Source organism: Protopterus annectens, chromosome 9.part0, assembly GCF_019279795.1.
Source record: "Protopterus annectens isolate FY-2018-M chromosome 9.part0, PAN1.0, whole genome shotgun sequence".
Taxonomy (NCBI): Eukaryota; Metazoa; Chordata; order Ceratodontiformes; family Protopteridae; genus Protopterus; species Protopterus annectens.
This window is the reverse complement of record NC_056743.1, coordinates 1,812,315,210-1,812,342,913: the sequence shown is the minus strand read 5'-3', so window position 1 is coordinate 1,812,342,913 and position 27,704 is coordinate 1,812,315,210. Positions and strand designations below refer to the sequence as shown.

The window sequence follows — 27,704 nt, the reverse complement described above, 5'->3', positions numbered from 1 at the left end:
TTTTCTTAGACATATGCTATTATGCATATTTCCTGGTTCAGGATGTAGGTCACCCTTCTTTCTTCCTGTTGTTAGAGGTGGACTCTGTTTACAGTTATACTGTTACTATTATAAGCTGGGGTTAGCTTACAAACGAGATGTGAGGTAACTCTCGCCTAGCATTGTGGGATGTAAGGGGAGCCTCGAGCCGGTGGAACCAACTCTCGAGCTTTTAGAGTGGCCGAGTCGGAGCCGAGGTCGGCTCCGAACCCATCCAGCAAGAAGAAGGCGAGAAGAAGACAACTATCATGGAACGTTATGGTAAGAACATAACTTCTATTTTGCACAAATATAGAGAGATGATGGATAGCTAGATAACTAAATACCTAACTAAAGAAATAAACAAAAATAGGAATAAAGATAAAGTTACAGTCCACTTAGAGAAGTTTGGCCACAATGTGGAACTGGTTCTGCTATACAAAATTCAATATTTCCATTTTTTCAAGGATGTCCTGACCTTTGAGTAAGATAAAAAAGTTACAAGGCTGTAACTGTGGGTGTAGGCACCCAATACATACAAAAATTGTGGGAGACCTTGCCTCCACCACACACACTCACAAATAGATGCACAACATAACAACAGTGCTTTCTGTCATGTGCTTCCTCTTTTTATTAAATATATTTGTCGAATTATGGCTAGCAAACACACATTCACTACCTTTCCCATTTAGTCTCAGCTCTAGTGGTTTTATGAACTAAAAGAATACAACAAATAAATTAATCAATAAGTTTACAATAAGCTGAAATAATGCAGTCAGATTAGTAGGAATTTGTGACCCATATAGCATAACTCTTGAATCTGTGGAACTCATATTTATTATTCAAGCATTCAGATTCCTGCCTTTGGCTGCCATGCATTTAAGAAACTAACATTTTCTTCCCTTTTATTCGCTTGCAGGTAAAAACAAAACAAAAAGAGCTGACTGATGATCAGCAAGCCAGGGCTACAATGACGGTTACAGCATATAACAGTATCTCAGGGAATTACCTACACCTTGATGCAGGCCAGGTGGAAGTTGAAGTGGGAACTGATGTGAAAATAAGTCTCATTGCCAAAACAGCCAACGATGCTATTGCTAAGCAGATCAAATATTACACTTATATGGTATGGTTTGAACTGATGCATGTTTCAAAATATACATACTATAAGGTCAATGGAAGTATAATTTGAAGCTTTGTTTTCAGAAATGGAAGATGTTAAGAATAAGCAATGTTTTTTAGTGTTTGCTTTATGCCACATCTTTAATGAAAGAAGCTTCTAAGCACTTTTAATATTTATTGGTTTACACTTTTAATATTTTCAAATCTGCACCTTTTCATTTTTTATGAATTAAGAAAATATGCACAGAAAGGCAACAACAGAACCGCACACCACATACTTAATAAAATAAATAAAAAACAAGTAATCTCCGTGGTATCCCCAAAGTCTCAAAACAACCCACTAAACAAGTGTAGTGGGTCGAAAAACAAAACAGTGTAAGAAACTTCTCTGTGTGGAAGATTTTCAGTCCATATATTTCTAGATGTAATGGGATCCTACCTCGCCTACATTCATAACTGATGGGTTCGGAGTCGATCCATCGGCTCCGACTCGGCCACTATATAGTAGAACGAAGTCTCTAATTGGCTGGGCTACCCCTTATCCCAGAATGCACCACGCCTGCTTCCCCAGATCTCGTTTGCCGCTTTTCAAGCTAGACGTGGTCTTGACTTGGCTGGAGCTAAGTGTTTTTTTGTATACTTTTTGGTCTTTTGACCTAGGGTTTTCCTCACGAATTTAACAAACAGCTGTTTTAACAGCTTTACGTGTGTGTGTGAAAAGTTTTCGGTGTGATTGGTATTTTTTTATACTTACCGGGCAAGGCCCGTTTAAGTTAGAGGGCCCTTGCCCTTATTTGTGAGTTAATGTGCTTATTTGTGAGTCAATGTATTGAATTTTATCTACTTTAAGGTTTACTTGATTGATTGAGTCATTTAAGTTAGAAGTTTTCTGCCCGATTCGTGTTCTGTATCTCGGGCCAGTCCCGTTTTGAGTCAAGGGCTCGTGCCCTACTTTAAGGTTACTTTTTGTGGTAAAAAAATTGTTGTGTGATAGGATGTCTAAAGAGCAGAAGTCTGGCTTTAAAAAGTGCACCAAGTGCAATTACAAAATGTCTATTACTGATAGCCATGCTGTTTGTGTTTATTGTTTAGGACCGAAACATTTGCAGGAAACATGTAGTGTTTGTCATGCTTTTTCCTCTAGGGTCCTTCAAGAACGTAAAAATAAATTGATCCTTAAGGGCCTTATTAAGCCCTCTTTTGAGGAAGCCTTGGCTTCTCCTTCCTCTCCAGCTTCTAAAAAGAAAAGGTCGTCGGCTCCGACCAGTCCGTCGGAACCGACTTCCAAGAAGCATAGGCCGACCTCTTCTTCCTCGGCTCCAATGGCTTTGGAGCCTCGGGTGGAAGGGTCTGCCTCGATACCTCTTTCCTCGGCTCCATTGGTGTCTGAGCCGCAGGTTGGGGGATCGAGAGGCGAATCACCTGCTTCGGCTCCTTTGGTCTCGGAGCCGTTGGAGGTATGCAGCTCAGACTGTCCTCCCTCGGCCCCGAAGTCCCCTTCTGCGCCGATGCTTGTTCATACGGTTCCGGATCCGGTGCCGATGGTGTTGGAGCCATTTTGGAGCCGGTCCCCTGGTCTATCGGAGCTGAGAGAGAAGTCGTCTCGGCCCCCATCTATTTCCTCTAAATCCTCCAGGTTATCGGACTCAGATTTGGACAGAGTTATCTAGAGGCTTTTCCAGTCCCCGGTTTTTGCAAAAATGGTCTCGGCTCCAGCCCACTCGGCTCCGGAGCCGGCCCCCATTTCGACGCACTCAATTCCTCCTCCAACCTCTTCGGAACCGTTGGAGTCGGTGATGGTGGAGCGGAGCAGAGTCGTCCAGTCGGAACCGAGACTCCCTCGGAGCCTCTCGGTTCCGACCATCATTCCTACCCTGTCCTCGGTGTCAGGGTTCGGTACCGGGACTTCCTCGGTTGGGGCCGAGGGGAACATTTTGGAACTGGTAGCTTTGGTGCCTAGTCTCCCCCTCGGAGCATCGGCCGCAGGGATTCCCGGTACCGTCGTGGTCTCTCAGCCAGTGTCCTCCGTAGAGTCTGGAGGTCCTGCTTTTGAGGCCATGAGGAGTGCGCTGGCCATGTCCTTGCCGGCTCAGCAAGTCTCTACCTCACCATCCCTAGACTTGGGAACTGATGCTTCTGGTGTGCTTCATTCCCATGACAGCGGGGCCCCAGGGCCTGAGGATACCCCCTTGGGGGGTTCCCTTCTCCCGGGAGGTCCTTCTGAATCCGCTTCAGATGAACCCCCAAGGAAAAAATTGTGCAAGAGGAAGCACATTGACTCCCAGGATGAGTCTATCACATCAGATACTGACCTCGATGATGCGGAAGGGTCCCCAAAATCGTCCTCGGATGACGTCTCATTCTCAAATATCCTCGAGATCCTGAGACAGAGAGGCGATTGGCAGTCCAAAACCCCTTCCGCAGAGGAGTCAGTCTTCCTCAAGGCTTTTGGGGCCCAGCCCTCCGCCTCCTGGGTGTCTACACCCTTCAATGAATTGCTAGATTTAGTTTCTCGAAGGGTGTGGGAACACCCTGACTCTGTGGAACTGGTGCCCGCCAGGCCTAACAAGTTCCTCTCAGCCCCTCCTCAAAAGGGATTTTTGACCAAAGGAGTTGCAGTAGATGCGATGGTGGTGGCATCTGCCACTCAGCAGGACATGGCAGAGGCTTCAACGTCTATTCACCCTTCTAATAAGGATTTCAGGAGCATGGATAGGTACGGGAAGTGTACCCTTTCTTCAGCGGCCTTTACCCTGCGGTCGCTGAATTATCTTTGTCATTTTACCAGGCTCCAAAGGGACCTCCTCAAAGAGTTAGGTGAGTCTCTTATGGGTAATCTTCCCGAGGCGTTAGCCCAAACTGTTGGCGCCCAGATGACTACCTTATCTTCGATAGTCAACTCGTCCATGAGGCTCATTTCATATGCGGCCGAAGGGGCGAGTAGAGCAGCGGGAACAGGCGTGGCTCTTAGAAGACACGCCTGGTTACGCTTGTGTCCCTTTGCGGAGGCTTTTAAGTCTTCCTTCACCGACGCCCCCTTTGATGGGTCCTCCCTGTTTGGACCCAAGGTGAAGGACACACTGACTCGATGCAAGCAGGAGGGCAAGACCTTGACTGCCATGGGGGCCCATTTTTCTGCTCCCTCTAGACCTTACCCCAAGGCCCAGAGAGGAGGGAAAATGTGGTTCAGAAAATCTCAAAGGTCTTTCCCTACTCCACCGAGTGATCCCCCCTCTAGAGGCGGGGGGGGGATTCAGGAAGACGCCGCCCCAGAGGCGGCAGAGGCCCCTGCAACTCAGGATACCGCGATTCCTTTCATGGTCCATCCTACGCTCACCATCCCTGAGACGTGGCCCGACTGCGCATCTCCGGAGCCAGTCGGGGGTCGCTTTGCGGAACACCCACAGGCTTGGGAATCTATCACCAAGGATCAGTGGGTGCTCCGAACCATAACCGGAGGCTATCTCATCCCTTTCATAAAGCCCCCTCTTCCTATCAGGAAAATCCCGGATGTGCCACCCAGTCAGCGGGATCAAGCAGCGGTCGAGGTCTCAAAGCTGCTAAGAAAAGGAGTCATCCAACTTGTCCCCGCCGACAAGATCGGATCAGGAACTTACTCAAGACTATTTTTGGTGCCAAAAAAGACAGGGGACTTAAGGCTCATTTTGGACCTCAAATCATTGAATCGCTTTGTAAAAAAATCCAAATTCCGAATGGTCACCCTTCAGTACATTCTCCCGTTATTGGAGAAGGATGTCTGGATGTGCTCCATAGATCTCAAGGACGGTTACTATCACATCCTGATAAGTCAAGAGTCCAGGAGTCACTTACGCTTCCACCTGGGAACCAGTCATTTCCAATTCTGAGCACTGCCCTTTGGTCTCACCACAGCCCCCAGGGTGTTCACCAAGTGCCTGGCAGTAGTGACAGCTCACTTGAGAAGTCTAGGATTCCAAGTGTTTCCCTATCTAGACGACTGGCTCCTTACTGCCACCACCAAGCATCTATTAGTTTGGGCACTTATGACCACAGTCAGTTTGGGTCATTCACTAGGAATCACGTTCAATTGGGGAAAATCTGTGCTGCAGCCGTCTCAGCATATTACCTTTATAGGCAGAGTTAGACACAAGAAGAATGCGGCATTCTTGCCGGTAGAAAGGATTCAGGTCCTGCAGTCTCAGGTTCAAACCTTGTTACCCAGATCACGAGTTCAGGCCAGACTGATTCTGCAGTTATTGGGCACGATGGCCTCGACTATTCTTCTAGTCCCCTTAGCCAGGCTGCACATGCGGGTGCTGCAATGGCTACTGTCGGTTCAATGGTCCTTTCAGGATCTCCCCTTGAACCATTTGGTCCAGATTACGGAAACTTGCCGTCGGGACCTACGTTGGTGGCTGCTTCGGTCCAACCTGGACCAGGGGCGACCCTTTGCCCTTCAGCCTCCCATCGCCACGGTGACCACGGACGCCTCCCAGATAGGGTGGGGGGGGCATTATCTGAACAGGTCTGTCCAAGGTACGTGGTAGGCTCACGAAATGCACTTACATATCAATATTCTGGAAATGAGAGCGGTGCTACTGGTGTTGCAAGCACTTCATCATGTTCTCCCCCGGGGTACTATTGCGATCCTATCCGACAACATGTCGGTAGTCTGGTACATAAACAAGCAGCGGAACCAGGTCCTACCTCTTTGCCAAGAGGCCATGAGAGTGTGGCATTGGGCTTATTTCTACCCAGCTTCCTAGTGGCAACGCACATCTGGGAAATCCAATGTGATTGCAGACAGGCTGAGCAGGACTCTCCTGTTGCCCCACGAGTGGTCCTCAATGACAGGGTGGCTGCAAACATTTTCGCCAAGTGGGGCCTCCTTGTTGCGACTTGTTCGCCAGCCCTCACAATGCTAAATGCAGGGAGTTCTTCACTCTGACTCCCTCTCAGGGGCAGATTCCCAGGACGCCTAGCTCACAGTTGGCCCCCGGTCTACTTTTACGCTTTCCCCGGTTCCCCTTCTCCCGAAGGTGATACAGAAGGTGATTTATCTAGGAAGCGACATGATTTTGATCGCCCACACTGGCCTCATCAGGTTTGGTTCCCTTCCTTCTGAGGTATGCGGTGGAGGGCCCATGATTTCTGGACCTGGTGCCCGACCTGTTAACTCATCAGTTGGGACAGTCTCATCCATCCCTCAGGTCCTTGAGGTTGGCCGCCTGGTTACTCCACTTCCAACCTTAGTCAGAGATAACTCTTTCTCCAGACGTCATCCACATTTTATCCTCTTCTCACAAACCTTCCACTATTAAACTGTATTCCAGCAAGTGGAAGAGGTTTGCTATTTGGGCCCAGCAACGAGGTATAGATCCCTACCCCAGTACCTCAGGTTTTAAAATTCCTGGCTTCTTTGTTTTATTTGGGCTCTTCAGTTTCCACAATTATAGTCCAACTGGCGGCTATCTCTAATTTTCATGTCTCCTTTGAGCCTTCCTTAATGGCAAACAGGCTTTGCAAATCTTTACTTAAAGGAGCGTGGCTCCTTCGGCCCCCAGTAGCCCATCCTGTGCCCCCTTGGGATCTGAATATGGTTCTAGCTTCTTTAACTGCCCGTCCCTTTGAACCAGCGGCTACTTGTGATATAAAATTTCTATCTTGGAAAACCGCCTTTTTGGTGGCAGTAACCTCTGCCAAGCGGGTCTCAGAGCTTCAGGCTCTCTGTTCTAATCCCCCTTATTTGATTTTTCACAAAGACAGAGTGTCTCTCAAGTTAAATCCCTCTTTCTTGCCCAAGGTAGCATCCCCCTTATGCATTCAAAAATCCTTGGAGCTCCCTGTGTTTTTTCCCAATTTCTCCAATAGCGCAGAATATATCTTCCATCAGTTGGATGTTCACAGACAACTGCGTTTTTATTTAAGTAGGACCAATCAGACACAAAAGTCAGATCAGCTGTTTGTGTCCTTTATGAAAATAGGTTGGGTCAACCGGTGGCTAAAACCACCATAGCCAAATGGATTAAAGATTGCATCTCCTTCATCTATTCACAGTCCGGCAAAGAGCTACCATTCCCAGTCAAGGCTCATTCTACCAGGGCAATGGCTACTTCTGTAGCATTCCACTCCAAATTATCGATAGATGATATCTGTGCGGCCGCTACCTGGACTTCTCCGCACACCTTTATTTCTCATTACAAGATAGATGTGGCTTCTCGAGGTAGAGCTTCCTTTGGTTCCACAGTTCTCAGGAGTGTTTTCCAATGAGCCACCCGGGATTTAGGTGCTAGGGATGCTGTCCCATCAGTTATGAATGTAGGCGAGATAGGATCCCATTACATCTTTTAGTTATGTACTTACCATAACTTCGGATTTATGGGATCCATCTCGCCTACATTCATACATACCCGCCATCCTTCCCCCTTCCCATTGGATTTAGAGGAAATGTTGCTACTTACTGAGTTTTTCTCTTGAAGGACTTTAGTTTGTTACAGTTGTTGGTATGTTTCTGTGCCTGGATGTAGGTATATAAAAGCGAACAAACAAGATCTGGGGAAGCAGGCGTGGTGCATTCTGGGATAAGGGGTAGCCCAGCCAATTAGAGACTTCGTTCTACTATATAGTGGCCGAGTCGGAGCCGATAGATCGGCTCCGAACCCATCATTTATGAATGTAGGCGAGATGGATCCCATACATCCGAAGTTATGGTAAGTACATAACTAAAAGTTAATCACTGTATATTAATCAGATCAGACAATAGTAGTAGAAGTGGCGAACTTAAACTCCTCTTAAGTCAAAACAAAACAAAATAAAAAATAATAGAAAATATATAATTGCACAGCATTACTAAGTATTCGAAAGTAATCCAAGTAAGGCAGGCAGTATGTTTCCAGTCGAAAATCCTTTATTAAGTACACAGACAAGCGATCCAAGTAAAACAAAAATAGAGTAATAATTTTCTCACAAGCTTTCTAAATATATATATATATATATATATATATATATATACTTTTTATCAGGCATGGGAGTGGTTTATTGTGCTGTAAAACAAAGTGTTATTGGTACACATGTTAAATTCACATCCCTTCCCCCATCAGTGTGACATTCGAGCTGGACCTGCCCTACTTAGTAGCTGTCATAATAATATAACCCTTATGTACTTTACATAAAATTTATAATGATGCTGTACCTCTTATTTAACCAGATTATTAAGTAGATTATTAAGTCTGTGATTTCATCCAAGACAATATACTACATGGCTGGAAATATATCAACCTTAGTTCATTTGGCAATCAAAAAATATATATAAATATATACATATACATTTTGCATGAAAAAATCAATTTCTGTTTTCATAACCTATTGTTAACAAAGATCGCTTTCGTCCTTCTAGACTTCTTCAGGTCTGTGTACAAGAACCCTAAAAACAATCTATAAAAATATATATAATTGTATAATTAGTTAGTATTGTTATTACACATCATATTGAATAAAGTGGAAAAAGGAACCAGAAAAAAAAAAAGAAAAAATGTATGTATGATGATGGAAACAAAATATACACTTAAATTTAACAAAATATACATTTAAATTACAACAATTTAAGTGTATATTTTGTTTCCATCATCATACATACATTTTTTTCTTTTTTTTTTTTTTCTGGTTCTTTTTTCCACTTTATTCAATATGATGTGCAATAACAATACTAACTAATTATACAATTATATATATTTTTATAGATTGTTTTTAGGGTTCTTGTACACAGACCTGAAGATCTTTGTTAACAATAGGTTATGAAAATAGAAATGGATTTTTACATGCAAAATGTATATATTTATATTTATATATATTTTTTGATTGCCAAATGAGCTTCTTCTTCTTCTTTCGGCTTTTCCCCGTTAGGGGTCGCCACAGCAGATCATCTGTCCACTCATGATTGGCAGTGTAGTTTTACAGTGTCGAGTTGCCAGCCCGGCACCCAACCTTCCACAAAAGGCACACACACACATGCACACTCACACCTAGGGCCAATTTAGAGTCTTCAATCCACCTACTGCATGTCTTTGGGATGTGGGAGGAAACCGGAGCACTCGGAGGAAACCCACATGACCACAGGGAGAACATGCAGACTCCGCACAGAAGGCACCCCAGCATCGAACTGGAGAACCTCTTGCTGTGAGGCAGCAACGCTAACCGCTGCACCACTGTGGCCACCCTTGATTGCCAAATGAACTAAGTTTAATATATTTCCAGCCATGTAGTATATTGTCTTGGATAAAATCACAGACTTAATAATCTACTTAATAATCTGGTTAAATAAGAGGTACCACATCATTATAAATTTTATTTAAAGTACATAAGGGTTATATAATTATGACAGCTACTAAGTAGGCCAGGACCAGCTCGAATGTCACACTGATGGGGGAAGGGATGTGAATTTAACATGTGTACCAATAACACTTTGTTTTACAGCACAATAAACCACTCCCATGCCTGATAAAAAGTATATATATATTTAGAAAGCTTGTGAGGAAATGATTACCTTATTTTTGTTTTACTTGTATCGCTTGTCTGTGTATTTAACAAAGGATTTTCGACTGGAAACAGACTGCCTGTCTTACTTGGATTACTTTCGAATACTTAGTAATGCTGTACAATTATATATTCTCTATTATTATTTTTGTTTTGTTTTGTTGTGACTTAAGATGAGTTTAAGTTCGCTACTTCTACTACTATTGTCTGATCTGATTAATATACAGTGATTAACTAGAAATAAATGGACTAAAAATATTCCACACAGAGAAGTTTCTTACACTAATAAAACAAAATAAGAGATTTATTGAGCTCGCTTTCATCAAAAGACTACTTCAGAATAACAGATAAATCAATATTCTAAAATCAAATCAAAATCAAAATTCTTTTTTAAAAACACATTCAGCACTTCATAGGTTGAATAAATCCCACATGACTTGACATAATTTCCCATAACACATTCAACATTTCATAGGATGAACAAATTACACGTGACTTGACATCATTTCCCCTAACACATAAACATTTATGAAAACGTATTCACACTACGTTAAGGTCAAAACACCCAGTGTTCATAAGTACAATGTCCCTGAAAAAAATATAATATAGATAAAAGACCATCAATTCAAATAAAAGTAGTGACATTTACATAGGTCAACCACTGATAAATATTGTTAAATAAAATAAATTGATTTTAACCTTAACAAAGAGCCAAGAGACAATCTATCATTAAGGCCAGGTGCATTACAAGCGTTTGTTCTGATCTGTCATTTGAGTTCAAGAAACTCAAGATGTTAAGTTGTCTATCTCGCCTTCATTCTTGCTGGATGGGTTCGAGCCACCTCGGCCCGACTGCCACTCTAAAAGCTCGAGAGTTGGTTCCACCGGCTCGAGGCTCCCCCTATATCCCACAATGCTAGGCGTGAGTTACCTCAGATCTCGTTTGCCGCTACAGCGATCGAGGTGTGTTTTCTACCGGCTCCAGGTTAGTGAAAGTTTAGACTAGTTTAAATTCTTTAAACTTAGGCTAGTTTAGTGTAAAATTCTTTCTCACTTAGTGTAGTGGACTTATTATCCCTTACTATCTTTATCCAGCCCCCTCCTTTTATAAAGAACACTTAGTTCTTCCCTAAGGCCTTCGGGCCCTTCCTTCCCTTTCCTTAGAGTGTGTATGTGTTTTACTTAGGGATTTTTATTAACTTACCTTTAGTTTTTAAATAATCCCCTTTATTCCTATCAGTGTAATCTGTGTGTGTGTGTTTTTTGTGTGTGATTACACTTCGGTTCCTTGAGTATGTCCAAGGATACAAAGGTCTCAGGCTTCAAGAAGTGTGACTCGTGCTGTCAGAAAATGTCTCTGACAGACGGTCACACTTCTGTGTGTACTGCCTGGGACTTTACACTGCAGGACTCTTGTGCTGTATGCCATGGCTTCAGCCCCAGAGTCCTGCAGGAGAGAAAAAATACTCATTTTGAGGGGTTTAATTAAGCCTGAAGGTTCCCTTCCTGTGTCTTCTGGGAAACCTTCGCTGGCTTCTAAGACCTCTGCTCTAGCTTCAGTGTCGAGGCCTAAGGCTTCAATTTGCTTCATCGGCTCCGGCTGGAGCCGATGAGTCTTTGACTGCTGTTTCAGTGGTTTCCTCAGCTCCGGCTGGAGCCGAGGCATTAGAGAGTCATGGGTCGGCTCCGATCATACCATCGGAGCCGACATCTAGAAAGAGATCGAGGTCACCATCCCTTGGCTCCGTTCATTCGGCTCCAGCGTCTCCCCTGCTGTCTGAACGGAGCCATAGATCTCACTCTTCCAGGTCATCGAGGCTCTCAGATCACGACCTCCAGAGGGTAGTGAGTAGACTTTTGAAGTCCGAGGCACTGGCCCAAATGCTCCAGAGTCCGACTCATCAGTCGATGCCTCAGCTTGTTCCAATAAATATTCCTCCTCCGGCTCCTTTGAGCTCGGAGCCGGGGCGTCTCGGAACCGAGACTGTGGTAGCGTCGAGCCGATACATTTGTCTTCGGCTCCGCCGGCCCGATTTCTTCCTTTGAAGAATCTCGGCGGGCTTCCCTCGTCGGCTCCGAGGGGTGAGTGGCATCGACCCTTGTCCGACCCTCCCTCTCGGTGCTTCGGCGCTGGTGAGTTCGGCTCCGACATCGCCTCGAGCCATCTCTGTCGGTGCCGAGGGAGGTTCTCAGCTTCTCGGAGCGGGACCTCTGGCTCTGCCTGACAGGGGTGCATTGGAGGTCATGCGGAGTGTGTTGGAACCTAGGTCGACTCCACAGCCGGCTCCCTCCCCCCCTCCCACTTCGGTGCGTTTCGTTATGTCGACTCACTCCCTCATCCCAGACCGCAGAGAGCAAGCTCTTCAAGAATCCCCTGTGGGATCTCATCCTCTCCGAGGCCTCCCTGAATTGGCAGGGGAGCCCCTAGGAAGAGAAAGTGTAAGAGGAAGCACTTAGACTCACCTGAGTCTGTCACCTCTGACACAGATTTAGAGGATTCGAGGGTTCCCACGTTCCCCTTCTGAAGATGTCTTTCGCAGACATTCTAGAGATCCTGAAACAGAGGGGAAATTGGCCAGCCCTTAACCCTTCGGAGGATGAATCTGTGTATCTTGAGGCATTTGGCTCTCGCCCTTCCACCTCCTGGGTGTCCCCCTTGATCCCTCATGCAGGTGATTGCAAAGAAGGCCTGGACGGCTCCTGATTCAGTGGACCCTACCCCCAGGAGACCCTCCAAATTTATAACAGCACCAACTGACAAGCAATTTCTTACAAAAGGTGTTTCTGTGGATGCTATGGTGGTAGCTGCTGCCACCAAGAAGGAACTAGCTGATCCTTCGGTGCCTGTCCATCCACCTAACAAGGAATCCAGGTCTATGGACAGGTACGGGAAGCGGATGTTCTCGTCAGCGACCTTTGCAGTGCGTTCGCTGAACTACCTATGCCATTTTACTCGTCTTCAGAGGGACTTGATCAAGGAAGCGAGTGATATGTTGAAGGATCCAACAGCTGCGGGTTTTCAGGACAAGATGAACACTCAGCTGGCTACCCTGAACTCCATAGCTAACTCCTCCATGCGCCTACTTTCTTATGTGGCTGATTGAGCGAGCAGGGCCGCAGGGACAGGTGTGGCCTTACGCAGGCACGCCTGGATGCGGTTATGTAACTTTGCGGACCCTTTTAAAACGTCTTTCACTAATTCCCCGTTTGATGGATCATCTCTCTTTGGTCCTCGAGTGAAAGAAACCTTGACTAGGTGCGAGACTGATGGCAAGACTCTTTCTGCCGTCGGAGTCCGTTTCTCTACTCCTTCTAGGCCTTACCCCAAAGGCCAGAAAAGTGGAAAAATGTGGTTCCATAAACAATCTCAAGGGACTGCCCCTGACGCGCAAAGTCGGTTCCCCGCCAGAGGCAGAGGGGGGAACAACAATGGTAGACGTCGCCCTAGAGGCAGGGGGGGTCCACAGAACCAGGGCAATCGGGAAGTCTTCTCTGATAAGCCTTTTCAGCATCCCTGAGGTGTTGCCCGACTGCCTACCTTCGAGGCAGTCGGGGAAGATTGTCATTGTACCCAAAAGCCTGGCTATCCTGACTCAAGACAAATGGGTACAGTCCATCATTTCCGAAGGCTATTCCATCCCCTTCTTTCGCATTCCAAACCAATCAAAAAAATCCCTTCCAGATGTTCCACCCGCTCAAAGGGATCTTGCAGCTTTGGAAATTTCAAAGCTGCTTGCAAAAAGAGCAATTCAGCCAGTTCCAGCAGACCAGCAAGGATCCGGAATCTACTCCAGGTTCTTTTTAGTTCCAAAGAAAACAGGGGACTGGAGACCAATTTTGGATCTCAGTATCTTGAACAAGTCAGTCAAGAAAACAAGATTTCGGATGGTCACGCTGCAGTCCATCCTTCCCCTTTTGGGAAAGGGAAGCTGGATGTGCTCTATAGATCTTCAGGATGCGTACTATCACATAAAAATGAAAAGACGCTCCAGAAGATTCCTCTGCTTCAGGCTGGGATCCAGTCATTTTCAATTCAGGGCCCTGCCCTTTGGTCTCACCACTGCCCCCCGGGTGTTTACCAAATGCATGGCAGTGGTAGCTTCTCACCTGAGACGACAAGGATTCCAGGTGTTTCCATATTTGGACGACTGGCTCCTCACAGCTCCCACCAAGCATCTTCTTCTAATGGCCAGGGACTACACCTTTCGCACTTGTCGAAATTTAGGCATTTCAATAAATTTCGAAAAGTCTGTTTTGTCGCCTTGTCGTACTATTACCTTCATAGGCGCAAATCTAGACACAGTCAACATGTCTGCGAGACTAACAGATCAGAGAATAACAGACATACACAAAATGGTCTCGCTCCTCTTCAGCAGCAACAGAATCAAAGCCAGGTTAGTTCTGAAAGTGTTGGGGATTATGGCGGCTGCCATACCTCTGCTTCCATTAGCCAGATTCCACATGAGAATCCTTCAATGGATGCTCTTCACGCAATGGTCGTACCAGCAACTTCCGATGTCTCACACCATTATGATCACGCAAACATGCAGAAATCATCTTCTGTGGTGGATGTCTTCCCCTCAGCTCTCATTGGGAAGACCCTTTGTTCCTTCCCCTCCGGTTGCTACTCTGACAACGGACGCCTCCCTGATCGGGTGGGGGGGGATTATCAGGGCAGAACTGTCCAGGGCACATGGCAACCAGACGAATGCCACTTGCACATAAATGTTCTAGAGATGAGAGCAGTGTTTTTAGCGTTGCAAGCCCTTCAAGACTCTCTTCCTTTGGGAACGATAGCAATCCAGACGGACAATATGTCTGTAGTGTGGTATATCAACAAACAAGGCAGAACCAGGTCCTACCCCCTGTGTCGAGAAGCACTCAGACTGTGGCAATGGGCGATTTCTTCTCAGCGTTTTCTGATAGCAACGCACATCCCCGGGAAGTCCAATCAAATCGCGGACAAGTTGAGCAGAGCTATCCTCATGCCTCACGAGTGGTCTCTGAAAGACTCTGTTGTGAGAGAAATTTTTCTCAAGTGGGGCCAGCCTTGCTGCGACCTTTTGCTACTCCCCAAAACAGCAAGTGCAGAGATTTTTCACCCTATTCCGTTACCAGGCCAACCCAGCAGAGACGCTCTAGTCCAAGTTTGGCCCTGGGACTTCTGTATGCATTTCCCCTTCCCACTAATCTCTCAAGTGATACAGAAAGCTATCGCTCAGAAGGCTTCATTGATCCTCATTGCTCCACTGGCCTCGACAGGTTTGGTTCCCCTTTCTACATCAGTTTCTGTTGGAGCGACCTTGGCATCTGGACCTAGTTCCAGATCTTTTGATCCATCAGTCGGGTCAGTTTCATCGCTCTCTTCCCTCCCTGAACCTCACTGCTTGGTTCCTCCAATTCCAACCTTAGCCAGGCTTCCTCAAATATCTCACTCTGTTCGAGATATTTTGATAGCTTCCCATAAATCTTCCACTCGAAAGATTTATTTGAGTAAGTGGAAAAGTTTTGCCTATTGGGCTCAAGGAAGGGACATAGATCCTTTCACTGCTTCCATCCAAATGGTCCTTGATTTCCTAGCTGAACTCTTCCATGCAGGTTCATCTCCTTCTACTCTTAAAGTTCAATTGGCAGCTATTTCTAACTTTCATGTGGGCATTTCAGATTCTGCCATCATGTCCCACAAGCTTTGCAAAGCTTTTTTGAAAGGAGTTTTTCTACTCAGACCTCCGGTAAGAAATCCTCCTCCTCCTTGGGACCTAAATTTAGTTCTCAGTTCTTTAATTCTCTCTCCTTTCGAACCTGCAGCCTCCTGTTCTTTAAAATTACTATCATGGAAGACTCTCTTTCTAGTAGCTATTACTTCAGCTAGAAGAGTTTCAGAACTTCATGCACTCAGCTGTCGACCTCCTTATCTGTTGTTCCATAAGGACAGAGTATCTTTACGAACCAACCCGTCCTTTTACCAAAAATAGCCTCCTCGGCTAACCTAAATCAAAGCATTGACCTCCGGTGTTTTTCCAGAATATTCTAACAGATCTGAACAAAGATTGCATTGGCTAGATGTTCATCGTCAGTTAAGGTGCTATTTGGATAGAACAAAACAATTCAGAAAATCTGACCAGCTGTTCGTCTCTTATGCAGAAGGCAGAAAGGGACTTTCAGTTTCAAAGGTATCATTATCCAGATGGCTAACATCTCTGATCTCCCTTGTTTATGAAATTAGACACCAAGAGCTGCCTAGCAAACCTAAAGCCCATTCTACCAGAGCTTTGGCTACTTCTATAGCTTTCCAAGATAGACTGCCTATTGACACCATTTGTGTAGCGGCTACTTGGGCTACTCCTCACACTTTCATTTCTCATTATAAGCTGGATTTAGCCTCTAGACATAGAGCTAACTTTGGTTCCACTGTTCTCAAGAGTCTGTTCCGTTAGGCCACCCGGGACAAGGTGCTAGGGACGCGGTCCCATCCAGCAAGAATGAAGGCGAGATAGACAACTTAACATATAGAAGTTATGTTCTTACCATAACGTTCCATGTTAGTTGTCTTCTTCTCGCCTTCTTCTTGCGTCCCACCCTCCTTCCCCCTGGCCTGGACAGACCTAGAGGAGTTTTGATTGTGACCTCTCTTTCTACCACCTCTGTACTTTAGGTATATGCTCTGCTGTGCATATTTCCTGGATCAGGATGTAGGTCACCCTTCTCTTCTCCCTTGTTTATAGAGGTGGACTTTGTTACTAGTTATTCTATTACTATTATAGGCTGGGCCTAGCTTACAAACGAGATCTGAGGTAACTCACGCCTAGCATTGTGGGATATAGGGGGAGCCTCGTGCCGGTGGAACCAACTCTCGAGCTTTTAGAGTGGCCGAGTCGGAGCCGAGGTCGGCTCCGAACCCATCCAGCAAGAAGAAGGTGAGAAGAAGACAACTAACATGGAACGTTATGGTAAGAACATAACTTCTATTTATACAACTGAAAGTCTCCCTCTAGATCCCAGGTCCACATGGTCAATGACCCCAAATTTAAATGAATGAGTGGGAAACTTCTTAATATGTTTATAGAGGGCATTGCCCTCATTTTTCTGTCTTATATCATAAAGATGTTGGTAGATTCTTTGTTTTAAAGATCTAATAGTTTTCCGTTGCAGAAGCTATCACAGGAATCACAGACTGCAAGATACACCACACCTTTAGAAAAACAATAATATTTTTTCTTAAGCCAAATGATCCCAAAACCTTTACCTACTAGTTTAAATCCTTCCGTGATATAAGAACACTGACCGCATCTACCACATTTGTTATTACCAGTGTCCAAAATTTCCAATGTTAAGTTGTCAATCTCGCCTTCATTCTTGCTTGATGGGTTCGGAGCCGATCCTCGGCTCCGACTCGGCACTTGCTTTAGCTCGAGAACTCCTTTTACCAGCTCGAGGCAGCCCCATATCCCATGATGCAAGGCAGTAAGTACCCAGATCTCGTTTGCCGCTTCGCTTGGGAGGTCTTCTCTTTACCAGCTCCTGGTAAGTAGTTCACATTTGTGATATTTCAAGCCCCTTTTAGTTTAAAACTAATTTTTTGATAGTTTAAATTTGTTTCTACCCTTTTTCTGACAGAAATCCCTGTCTCTTTTAAATTTTTGTTAGTCAATTTTCCCTATCCCATCCCCTGTTAGGGTGTGTGTGTTGGTGTTTTTATACAAATACCTCTTGGTATTTTGTTTAATTTAATTTGACTGGTGTGTCTGTTTGTGTTGTGTTTCGGCACCATGTCTAAGGAGAGGGTTTCAGGTTTTAAGAAGTGTGACTCGTGCTGTCAGAAGATGTCTCTGACAGACGGTCACACTTCTTGCCTGTATTGTTTGGGCCCTCTTCACCTGCAGGACTCCTGTGCTATTTGTCACTCCTTCAGCCAGAGAGTCCTGCAGGAGAGACGTAACAAGTTGATTCTCAGGGGTCTTCTTAAGCCGGAGGGCTCTCCGGCTAAGTCGGCTCCACAAAAATCAACTAAAACTGCCAAGGCCCAGGCTTCTGTTTCTAAGCCTGCGGCCTCGGCTCCGACTCGGATTGAGTCGAGATCGGCTCCGGCTGGAGCCGATTCTGGATCCACAAAGCTTTCGGCGCCGATGGCTATCGGTGCCGAATCTGTTTTGACCACTTCGATGTCGGCTCCGATCGGCTCCGACACCCATGTGGCACAGGCATCGGTGTCGGCTCCGATCGGCTCCGACACCGTTACTTTGGTGGCTGTGTCGGCTCCGGCTAGAGCCGATACATCGAGACGTTCTGTCGGCTCCGAGAAGTCGGTGCCGACAGGATCTGTGGTATCGGCTCCGATGGCCCATTCCAGGAAGAGGTCGAGGTCTCCTTCCTTGGAGCCGATACTTTCGGCTCCGGCTTCGCCTCTTCTATCGGAGCGGAGCCATCGGAGCCGATCTTCAAGGTCATCCAGGTTGTCAGATCATGACCTAGAGAGAGTGGTCAGTAGATTACTCAAGTCACAGGTACTGGCCCAAATGCTACACAGTCCGTCTCAGCAGACGACTGTTGGTCCACACCCCGTTACAGTTCCTCCTTCAACTCTACCCCAGAGCTTGGAGTTGGAGTCTTCGGGCATGGTTACTGCTACGGCTGGAGGACGGATACCCCCTTCTGTTCCTTCAGCTCCTACTCTTATCTCCTCTTCCTTAGAGGGATTCGGTGGTCGGGCTTCCATGGTCTCCTCCGAGGGGGTGAGTGGCATCGGACCCTTGTCCGAGCCCGCTCTTCCCCTTGGAGCCTCGGCCTTGGTGAGCTCGGCTCCGACATCTGCCTCGGAGACTTCCCTTTCGGTGGCCCCTGGAGTTCCTAGCTCTTCGGAGCGGGTTCTCTCGGACCTGCCTGGGAGGGGAGCATTCGAGGTGATGAAGAGTGTACTGGCCACTGGTATCAGTCAGCAGTCTCTTCCCGTAGCTCCTCCCTCTATTGTACCTGTTGACATCTCTGCCACTTCTCTTGCTACAGGACCCAGAGATCCTCCGCCTCAGGTTTCCCCATTGGGAATTTCCCCCTCTTCCGAGGATTCTCCTGATGTTTCGGGAGATCCTCCTAGGAAGAGGACTTGTAAGAGGAAGCATGTAGACTCCCCCGAGTCTGTCACGTCGGATACTGACTTTGATGAGTCAGAGGGATCCGCTAGATCCCCTCTGAGGATGTCTCCATTTCAGACATCATAGAACTTCTAAAACAGAGGGAAAACTGGCCCACCAACAATGCCTCTGAGGATGAGTCAGTATACCTAGAGGCGTTTGGATCTCGGCCCGCCACCTCCTGGGTGTCTCCGCCGTCGGACCCCATTATGCAGGTTATTGCACGAAGGCGTGGACAGCTCCTGACTCTGTAGAGCCAGTCCCTAGGAGGCCTTCTAAATTTATCACTGCCCCTAGTGACAAACAATTCCTTACCAAGGGTGTCCCCGCTGATGCCATGGTGGTGGCTGCGCCACCAAAAGGAACTTGCAGATCCTTCCGTGCCCGTCCATCCTCCTAATAAGGACTCTAGGACCATGGATAGGTACGGCAAGCGGATGTTTTCCTCAGCGACCTTTGCTATGCTCGCTGAATTATCTTTGTCACTTCACCAGACTCCAGAGAGATATCCTGAAGGAGCTGGGAGAAGTAGTTCAGGATCCTACAGCTGCAGGGGCTCAAGAAAAGATTGCTTCGCAGCTAGGAACCCTCAATTCCATTGCTAACTCCTCCATGCGGCTAATATCTTATGCTGCGGATGGAGCAGTAGAGCCGCAGGCACAGGTGTGGCTCTTAGACGCCAAGCCTGGATGCGGCTATGTGATTTTATGGATCCTTTAAGGCGTCCTTCACAAATTCTCCCTTTGATGGGTCAGCTTTGTTTGGCCCTCAGGTGAAGGAGACCTTGACCAGGTGTGAGCAGGACGGCAAGACTCTTTCTGCTGTTGGAGTCCGTTTTTCCACCCTTCTAGGCCTTATCCCAAAGGACAGAAGGGTGGGAAGATGTGGTTCCGTAAATCCCAAGGAGTCACGCGGATTCACGTGGTCAGTTTACCCCTAGAGGCAGAGGGGTAACAACAACAGACGCCGCTCTAGAGGCAGAGGGGTCCAAGAACCAGGGAAACAGGGAGCCTCTCTGATAAGCCCTTTCAGCATCCCTGAGGTGTTGCCCGGCTGTCCCTCCTTGGAGGCAGTCGGGAAGATTATCACTGTACCCAGAAGCCTGGCATTCCCTCACTCAAGACAGATGGGTACAGTCGATCATATCCAAGGGTTACATAATTCCTTTCGAGGAAAGTCCCTTCCCTCAAGTTCCCTTCCAGATGTACCACCGGTCTAAGGGACATTGCAGAGTTAGAAATCAAAACTACTGCAAAAAGAGCCATTCAGCCAGTTACAATAGACCATTCAGAGCCGGAATCTACTCAAGGTTCTTTTGGTCCCCAAAAGACGGGAGACTGGAGACCAATATTGGATCTCAGCAGACTCAACAAGTCTGTCAGGAAGACAAAATTCAATGGTCACTCTTCAGTCAATTCTGCCCTTCTTACAGAAGGACAACTGGATGTGCTCAATAGATCTTCAGGATGCGTACTATCACATCAAAATTCACAGACGCTCCAGGAGATTTCTCCGCTTCGGCTGGGGTCCAGTCATTTCCAGTTCAGAGCCCTGCCCTTTGGTCTCACTACAGCCCCAGAGTGTTCACCAAATGCATGGCAGTGGTCACGGCTCACCTGAGACGTCAAGGATTCCAGGTGTTTCCGTATCTCGACGACTGGCTCCTGTCAGCCACCACCAGGCATCAGCTTATACAAGCCAGGGATTACACAATAGACCTTTGTTCTCATTTGGGCATCTCAGTCAACTTCGAAAAGTCATCCTTATCGCCCTGCCAGTCTATTACCTTCATAGGCTAAACTTAAACACTGTTCGGATGTCAGCTACCCTTACAGAACAAAGAGTTTCAGACATTCAGACTCATGTCAGGATCATTCTGGCCAGCAAGAAAGTACAGGCCAGAATGGTTCTAAAGGTATTAGGTCTCATGGCTGCGGCCATTACTCTTCTCCCCCTGGCTCGATTCTACATGCGACTCCTTCAGTGGATGCTGTTCACACAGTGGTCATACCAGCAACTCCCAATGCGTCACCAGATTCTGGTGACACAAACATGCAAAGAACATCTTGCTTGGTGGATCACATCGTCTCAGGTTCACCAAGGCAGGTGCTTTGTACCTCCGTCCCCGATAGCCACTGTCACCACGGATGCCTCCCTGATCGGGTGGGGGTCATTATCAGGGCAGGATGGTTCATGGGACGTGGCAACCGCTCGAGTACCATCTGCACATAAATGTCCTGGAGATGAGAGCAGTGCTTTTAACGTTGCAAGCCCTCAACGACTTTCTTCCCGTAGGGACAATTGCAGTCCACACAGACAACATGTCTGTAGTTTGGTATATCAACAAACAGGGCGGAACCAAGTCCTACCCCTTGTGTCGAAGCGCTCAGACTATGGCAATGGGCGATCTCCTCTCATCGGTTTCTGGTAGCAACGCATATCCCTGGGAAAACCAACATTATAGCGGACAGATTGAGCAGAGCTATTCTCATGCCTCACGAGTGGTCTCTCAAGCAATCCATAGCGGAAGAGATTTTTCTGGAATGGGGTCGTCCATGTTGCGATCTTTTGCTACTCCCCAAAACAGCAAATGTCCAGACTTCTTCAGCCTCTTCCTCTATCAGGCCATCCCCAGAGACGCTCTGACCCAGGATTGGCCCCAGGGACTTCTTTATCCGTTCCTCCATTTCCTCTGATCCCTCAGGTGATCCAGAAAGCTACCGTTTTGAGAGCCAAATTGATTCTCATTGCCCCTTACTGGCCTCGACAAGTTTGGTTCCCGTTCCTCCATCATCACCTTTTGGTGCAGCCGTGGCATCTGGACCCAGTGCCAGATCTACTGATTCACCAATCCGGTCAGCTGCACCGGTCAATCCCTTCTCTCAACCTCACAGCATGGTTGCTCCACTTCCTTCCTTAGCCAGGCTTCCTTTGATCTCTAACCCAGTTAGAGACATCATAGTAGCTTCACTAAAATCCTCTACCAGGAGGATTTACACAAGCAAATGGAAACGTTTCTCTTATTGGGCTAAGGCCCAAAATATTGATCCTTTTACTGCCCCTGTTCAGGCAGTTCTGGACTTCTTAGCAGAGATTTTTCATGCAGGTTCCTCTTCTTCCACAGTCAGAGTTCAGTTGGCTGCTATTTCTAATTTTCATGTCGGGATAGCAGATCATAATATTATGTCCCATAGGCTCTGCAGGGCCTTCTTGAAAGGAATTTTCCTACTAAAGCCTCCAATCAGGAATCCTCCTCCTCAGTGGGATCTAAATTTAGTGCTGACATCCTTGATTCTTCCCCTTCGAGCCAGCTGTTTCTTGTTCCTAAAATATCTTTCTTGGAAAACGTTATTCTTAGTGGCTATTACATCTGCCAGGAGGGTGTCTGAACTTCATGCTCTTTCGGTCCGACCCCCCTATTTGATTTTTCACAAAGACAGAGTATCTTTGAGAACTAATCCATCCTTTTTACCTAAGGTCGCTTCAAAAAATAATCTGAATCAATCCATTGATCTCCTGTATTTTTCCTAACTATTCAGATAGAGCTGAACAAAAGCTACATTATCTTGACGTCCACCGTCAGCTTAGATATTATTTGGACAGAACAAAAAATTTAGAAAATCTGATCAACTTTTTGTTTCCTATGCGGATAATAAAAAAGGCCTTCCTGTTTCTAAAGTGAGTTTGTCCAGATGGCTTTCTTCGGTCATCATTGAAATTTATACGATCAGGGGAAAACAGCTGTGCTCAAAACCTAAAGCACATTCAACTAGGAGTTTAGCTACTTCTACAGCTTTTCAAGCTAGACTGCCTTTGGACACTATTTGTGCAGCGGCCACTTGGGCCACTCCTCACACTTTTGTTTCCCATTACAAATTGGACTTGGCCTCCAGGGACAGAGCCAGTTTTGGCTCTACAGTCCTCAAGAGTTTGTTCCATTGAGCCACCCAGGATAGAGGTGCTAGGACGCGTCCCATCAAGCAAGAATGAAGGCGAGATTGACAACTTAACATTAAGAAGTTATGTACCTACCATAACGTTCCATGTTAGTTGTCTTCTCGCCTTCTTTCTTGACCCTCCCTCCTCCCCCGTGGCCTGGACAGACCTTGTATAAGAAACTATTATGCTAAAGACCATTCAGACCTGGTCCTTTTTCCATCTGTAAGTTTCTTCTTCCTTTGGGAAGTATTTTATGCTTGGTGTTATTGCCCTTTGTCAACAAACGAGATCTGGGTACTTACTGCCTTGCATCATGGGATATGGGGCTGCCTCGAGCTGGTAAAAGGAGTTCTCGAGCTAAAGCAAGTGCCGAGTCGGAGCCGAGGATCGGCTCCGAACCCATCAAGCAAGAAAGAAGGCGAGAGAAGACAACTAACATGGAACGTTATGGTAGGTACATAACTTCTTATTTTCTTCCCCTTAATTAGTCCATTCAAGGACATATCCCTTTTGTAAACAATAAGAGGTTGTGTACCAACCTTAAATGAAACTTCATTGTCTAGGTTGAAAATGCACCATAGTTTTTAATAATTTGTTTTATATCAAAGAAATCCAAAGTGTATGCAAGAATCAAAGCCCTACCAAGTCTGTTACCACCTACATTCTCTACCTCTTCAGGAAGACCAGAAAAAAGAAAAACTGTAAGTACCTTGCTGTCTTTTTTTTAATACTTCACTATAAATACTATTAATAAAAACAGCAGGGTAACCCCTTTTTTCCAACATGTTCTCCAGTATATTACATTCATTCAAAAAATCAGATTCTTCAGAAATCATCCTTGCAAGTCTCACATATTGCCCTTTGACAAGGGATTTCTTCTGTTGAGGTGGATGCCAACTCTGAAAATGTTTCAAAGAGTTTGAATATGTGGGTTTCCTGTATAAATGGGAAGTAAAAATCTTCCTGTCAAGGTCCTTCTTAATGGTAATGTCCAAGTAGTTTAACTGATACACATCTTTAACCATAGTAAATGTCAAGAAATATGTAGTACTTTTAATGCATGTAAAAAACCTATCCAAATCAGCTTCACTACCTGTCCAAAAAAGAACCAAATCATCCAAATACTGACCATACAGTGCCCACATACTTTTAAATTCTGAGTCTGGAATGTACAAGTCTTCCCAATGAGCAAGAACAATGTTGGCAAAAACCGGGGCACAACAAGCACCCATAGCCACACCTTGGGTTTGTTTAAAAATCTGGCCTTCAAAAGTAATAAAATTGTTGTTGAGTACTAGTTCCATACAAGTATGGAGTGTTAAAATTGTATTATGGTCCATAGTAGAATTGAAACAAAGATAGTCATAGAACCACTTGACCCCAAGTTTGTGTGGAATTACAGGAAAAAGGTCACAGATGTCAATTGTGACCATAATCAAATTGTCAGAATACATGTCAGGCTTGTTTTTTCCCAAAAAATCCCAAGAATCTTTTATCACCCATTGCTTATCATCTAATACATGTTTTATTTGAATTGATGGTCCTTTATCCATATAATATTTTTTCAGGGACATTGTACTTATGAACACTGGGTGTTTTGACCTTAATATATTGTGAATAGGTTTTCACAAATGTTTATGTGTTCGGGGAAATGATGTCAAGTCATATGTGATTTGTTCAACCTATGAAATGCTGAGTGTGTTAGGGAAAATGATGTCAAGTCATGTGGGATTTATTCAACCTATGAAATGCTGAATGTGTTTTTTAAAAGGAAATTTTATTGATTTATCTGTTATGCTGAAGAAGTCTTTTTGACGAAAGCGCGCTCAATAAATCTCATTTATTTTATTAAGTATGTGGTGTGCAGTTCTGTTGTTGCCTTTCTGTGCATATTTTCTTAATTTCTTTGCTTGGATTTGGTGTTTTTTATGAATTAAGATAAGAAATGATAAATAAAACAACAGATGATAAACTATTACAGATAGGAACATCAAAAAATTTAGACTTGAATATTATCATTAAATATGTGTGCAGCCTAATGTATGAGTTTATCTATCAATGTAAGTACAACACAAAGACAGGGGAGTGTGGTAGATGATACAGTATTATGAAAAATGCATAAGTAAATATTATTTGCTTGTTTGTGTGTGTGTGTGTGTGTGTGTGTGTGTGTATAGATATATATATATATATATATATATATATATATATATATATATACATACATATATATATATATATATATATATATATATATATATATATACATACATATATATATATATACATATATATATATATATATACGATATATACATATTATATCTACATCATATCTCTATATCAGATTATTTATTTTCTTTGCTACTCAGAGTAAGATATCCATTATGACCTTTTCAGGTTCAGGGCAGGGCTACAAATGTTCAAGCAAACTAGCATAGTAGTTTTATTACATAGTCATTTTAACTGAGTCATAAAATGTTATGAAAGTAGACGCACAAATGTAGTTAGATAATCATGCACATTATGCATGATTGCACTAACTGTTGTTACTGTATTGTATGTAATTATAGACATGACAGAACAGAAGAGAGAATAGTAGAGAAGAAATGTATAATGTGTAAAGGAAGGTATGACCTAAGAGGGTTAGCTTGATAGAAACGTAACCATTTGAAATATTCAAGATTGCCATTTCTAAAAATATTTTCTTTTTCAGAGGTATAGTGGTCTTGGAATTGGAGTCTATGTCATGTTGTCGAAGTTTTAGAACTTCGAACGCTATATGGTCGAACCCATATGTTCGAAGTTGTAAAACTTCGAAAACTTAAAAAAAAATAAATAAATAATAAATAAATTACCTGGCGGTTGTAAGCAGGGGGGTAAGCCCCCTTGCATCCCCGACGTGGGGGCTGCACCCCGCACACCAACCGCTCTTTAAATATACCAACTCTGAGACTGCACTACAATACAGTACAGTGCGGAAAGGGAAGATTTGCCTTTACTACACTGTAGTGCGATCTTGGAGTTGGTATATTTAAAGAGCGGGAGGTGTGGGGGGTGCAAGGGTACTTGCCCCCCTGCTTACATCCGTTAGATACATTTTTTATTATTATTTTTTTTTTTTAAGTTTTCAAAGTTTTACAACTTCAAATATATGGGTTCGACCATATAGCATTCGAAGTTGTGAAACTTCGACAACGTGATATAGACCCTTGGAATTGGTATATATAAGTCTGGGGGTTGGGTGGGACTTACCTCCTTCTTCCATGAGGGGTGTAGTGGGGCTTCTCCCAGTGAAAGAGAAGTTTAAAGGAGAACTGCAATGTTTGATATTCACTCTTCTGCTTTTTTTTTTTTTCCAGATTGTTGGGACCTGACATTTCAGTAGGGAGCCAGATAAAGAGGTAGAAATGGAATAGACTGAATGCAAAGAAGAGAGGAAAGGAAGAGATATACGTGAGGGGGATGTTTCTCATTTGGATATATTTATCTTTAAGTGATATACTCACTGAATAACATACATGATGGACACTGTATAGAGATTTCTTACCTTTGAGAATTGTTCGGTCATCATCTATACAAACAACAAACAACAAAGCAGTCAGTCTGTTGCCAAGTTTATTTTGTATAATAAATTTTGATTCTTACGATTCTTACTGTCATGTAACGAGTACCCACTAAAATAATTTACAACTGAAAAAAATTAACAAACCAAGAAATATAACACTAAAAAATACAGTAATCATAAAACATAAAAAGAGACACAATAGATGATGGACTGGGCAGCTAGAAAAAAATAAATTAAATAAATATATATGTATATATGTATATGTGTGTATATATATATATATATATATATATATATATATATATATATATATATATATATATATAAATACACGTGTTTGTGTATGCATGTGTATGTGCAGGTACATGTGTTCTTGAAAAGAAAAAAGCACGCTGAAGGAACATTTCAGTTACTATAATTCTCTTGTCTAGTGTGGCCTTTTTATTTGGCAGATATGTCTACACACGTTGGGGAGATGTCCTTTCTATGTAGTGAACATGCATACATTTCTGGTATAGCTATGTAGTACATGTCACTTTTACTGTGGCGTTAAGTGATATGTTTGCATTTTGTAAAACAGAGAACACATTTCAGTTTGCTTTAATATGTTAGCTATTTTCATCCATGACAGGAGGTAATTTCTTTTTATTAAATTTCTTTTGTGAGCTTGCCACTGACATTTTGTAATGTGGCCAGTATGTCTGAATAATTTTTATTTGTCTGATAAAGTTATCTTTTTTACTATTATTTTTAATATTTTACTAGGTATACAGAGAGAAATCAATATAAACTAAAACAAAAGAGAAAATAGCAAAACGGGAGGAAAAAACAGTACCACCAGGGAAGTGAAAACACAGATAACTAGCCTTGGTACACTTCATTTTGTCAAGCACAGCTGTCCACAAAACACATAAAGCAATCAGTGATCCTTAAAACTCATGAAGCTTCGTGAAGTTGTTTGCCCCTTCAGCCCTTCTTTCAAGTAGTGTCAATAAAGGTATAGCCTTAGAATCTAAACAGTGATTTTAAAGATGGTTTTGATATTAAATGAACATCTGTCACCATTGATATGATGATGGCTTCAGATTTGGGAAAGAGTAAAGGAGAGATGTTTTTAAGGAACAGGCAGTGTGTGTGTGTGTGTGTGTGTGTGTGTGTGTGTGTGTGTGTGTGTGTGTGTGTGTGTGTGTGTGTGTGTGTGTGTGTGTGTGTGAGGGATATCTTATCAATAATATACTGTAACCCAGCAAAGAGATTAATCAACAAATGGTACGGAGACTTTTGAAGGCAGGTATGGAAGATGCCCTAGAAATGGTCAAGCTGTAGATAAAAATAGGCTACTTCCTATTATCCAGGGTTTGATTCCCTCAGGCTCCATGACAGAGCAAGTCACTTAACCAGAGAGTGCACTGGGGCAA

The 27,704-nt window shown here is 44.3% G+C and overlaps 1 protein-coding gene across 1 annotated transcript in view; it reads left to right on the top strand.

Annotated features, from left to right (window-relative positions):
• Positions 1 to 27,704, top strand: part of LOC122812280 (venom factor-like) — a 2,973,268-nt gene that overhangs the window by 1,011,526 nt on the left and 1,934,038 nt on the right. The window contains exon 12 of the mRNA XM_044084681.1: positions 938 to 1,144. Coding sequence (XP_043940616.1) covers positions 938 to 1,144 — 207 coding nt within the window. The remainder of the gene's footprint in view (positions 1 to 937; positions 1,145 to 27,704) is intronic.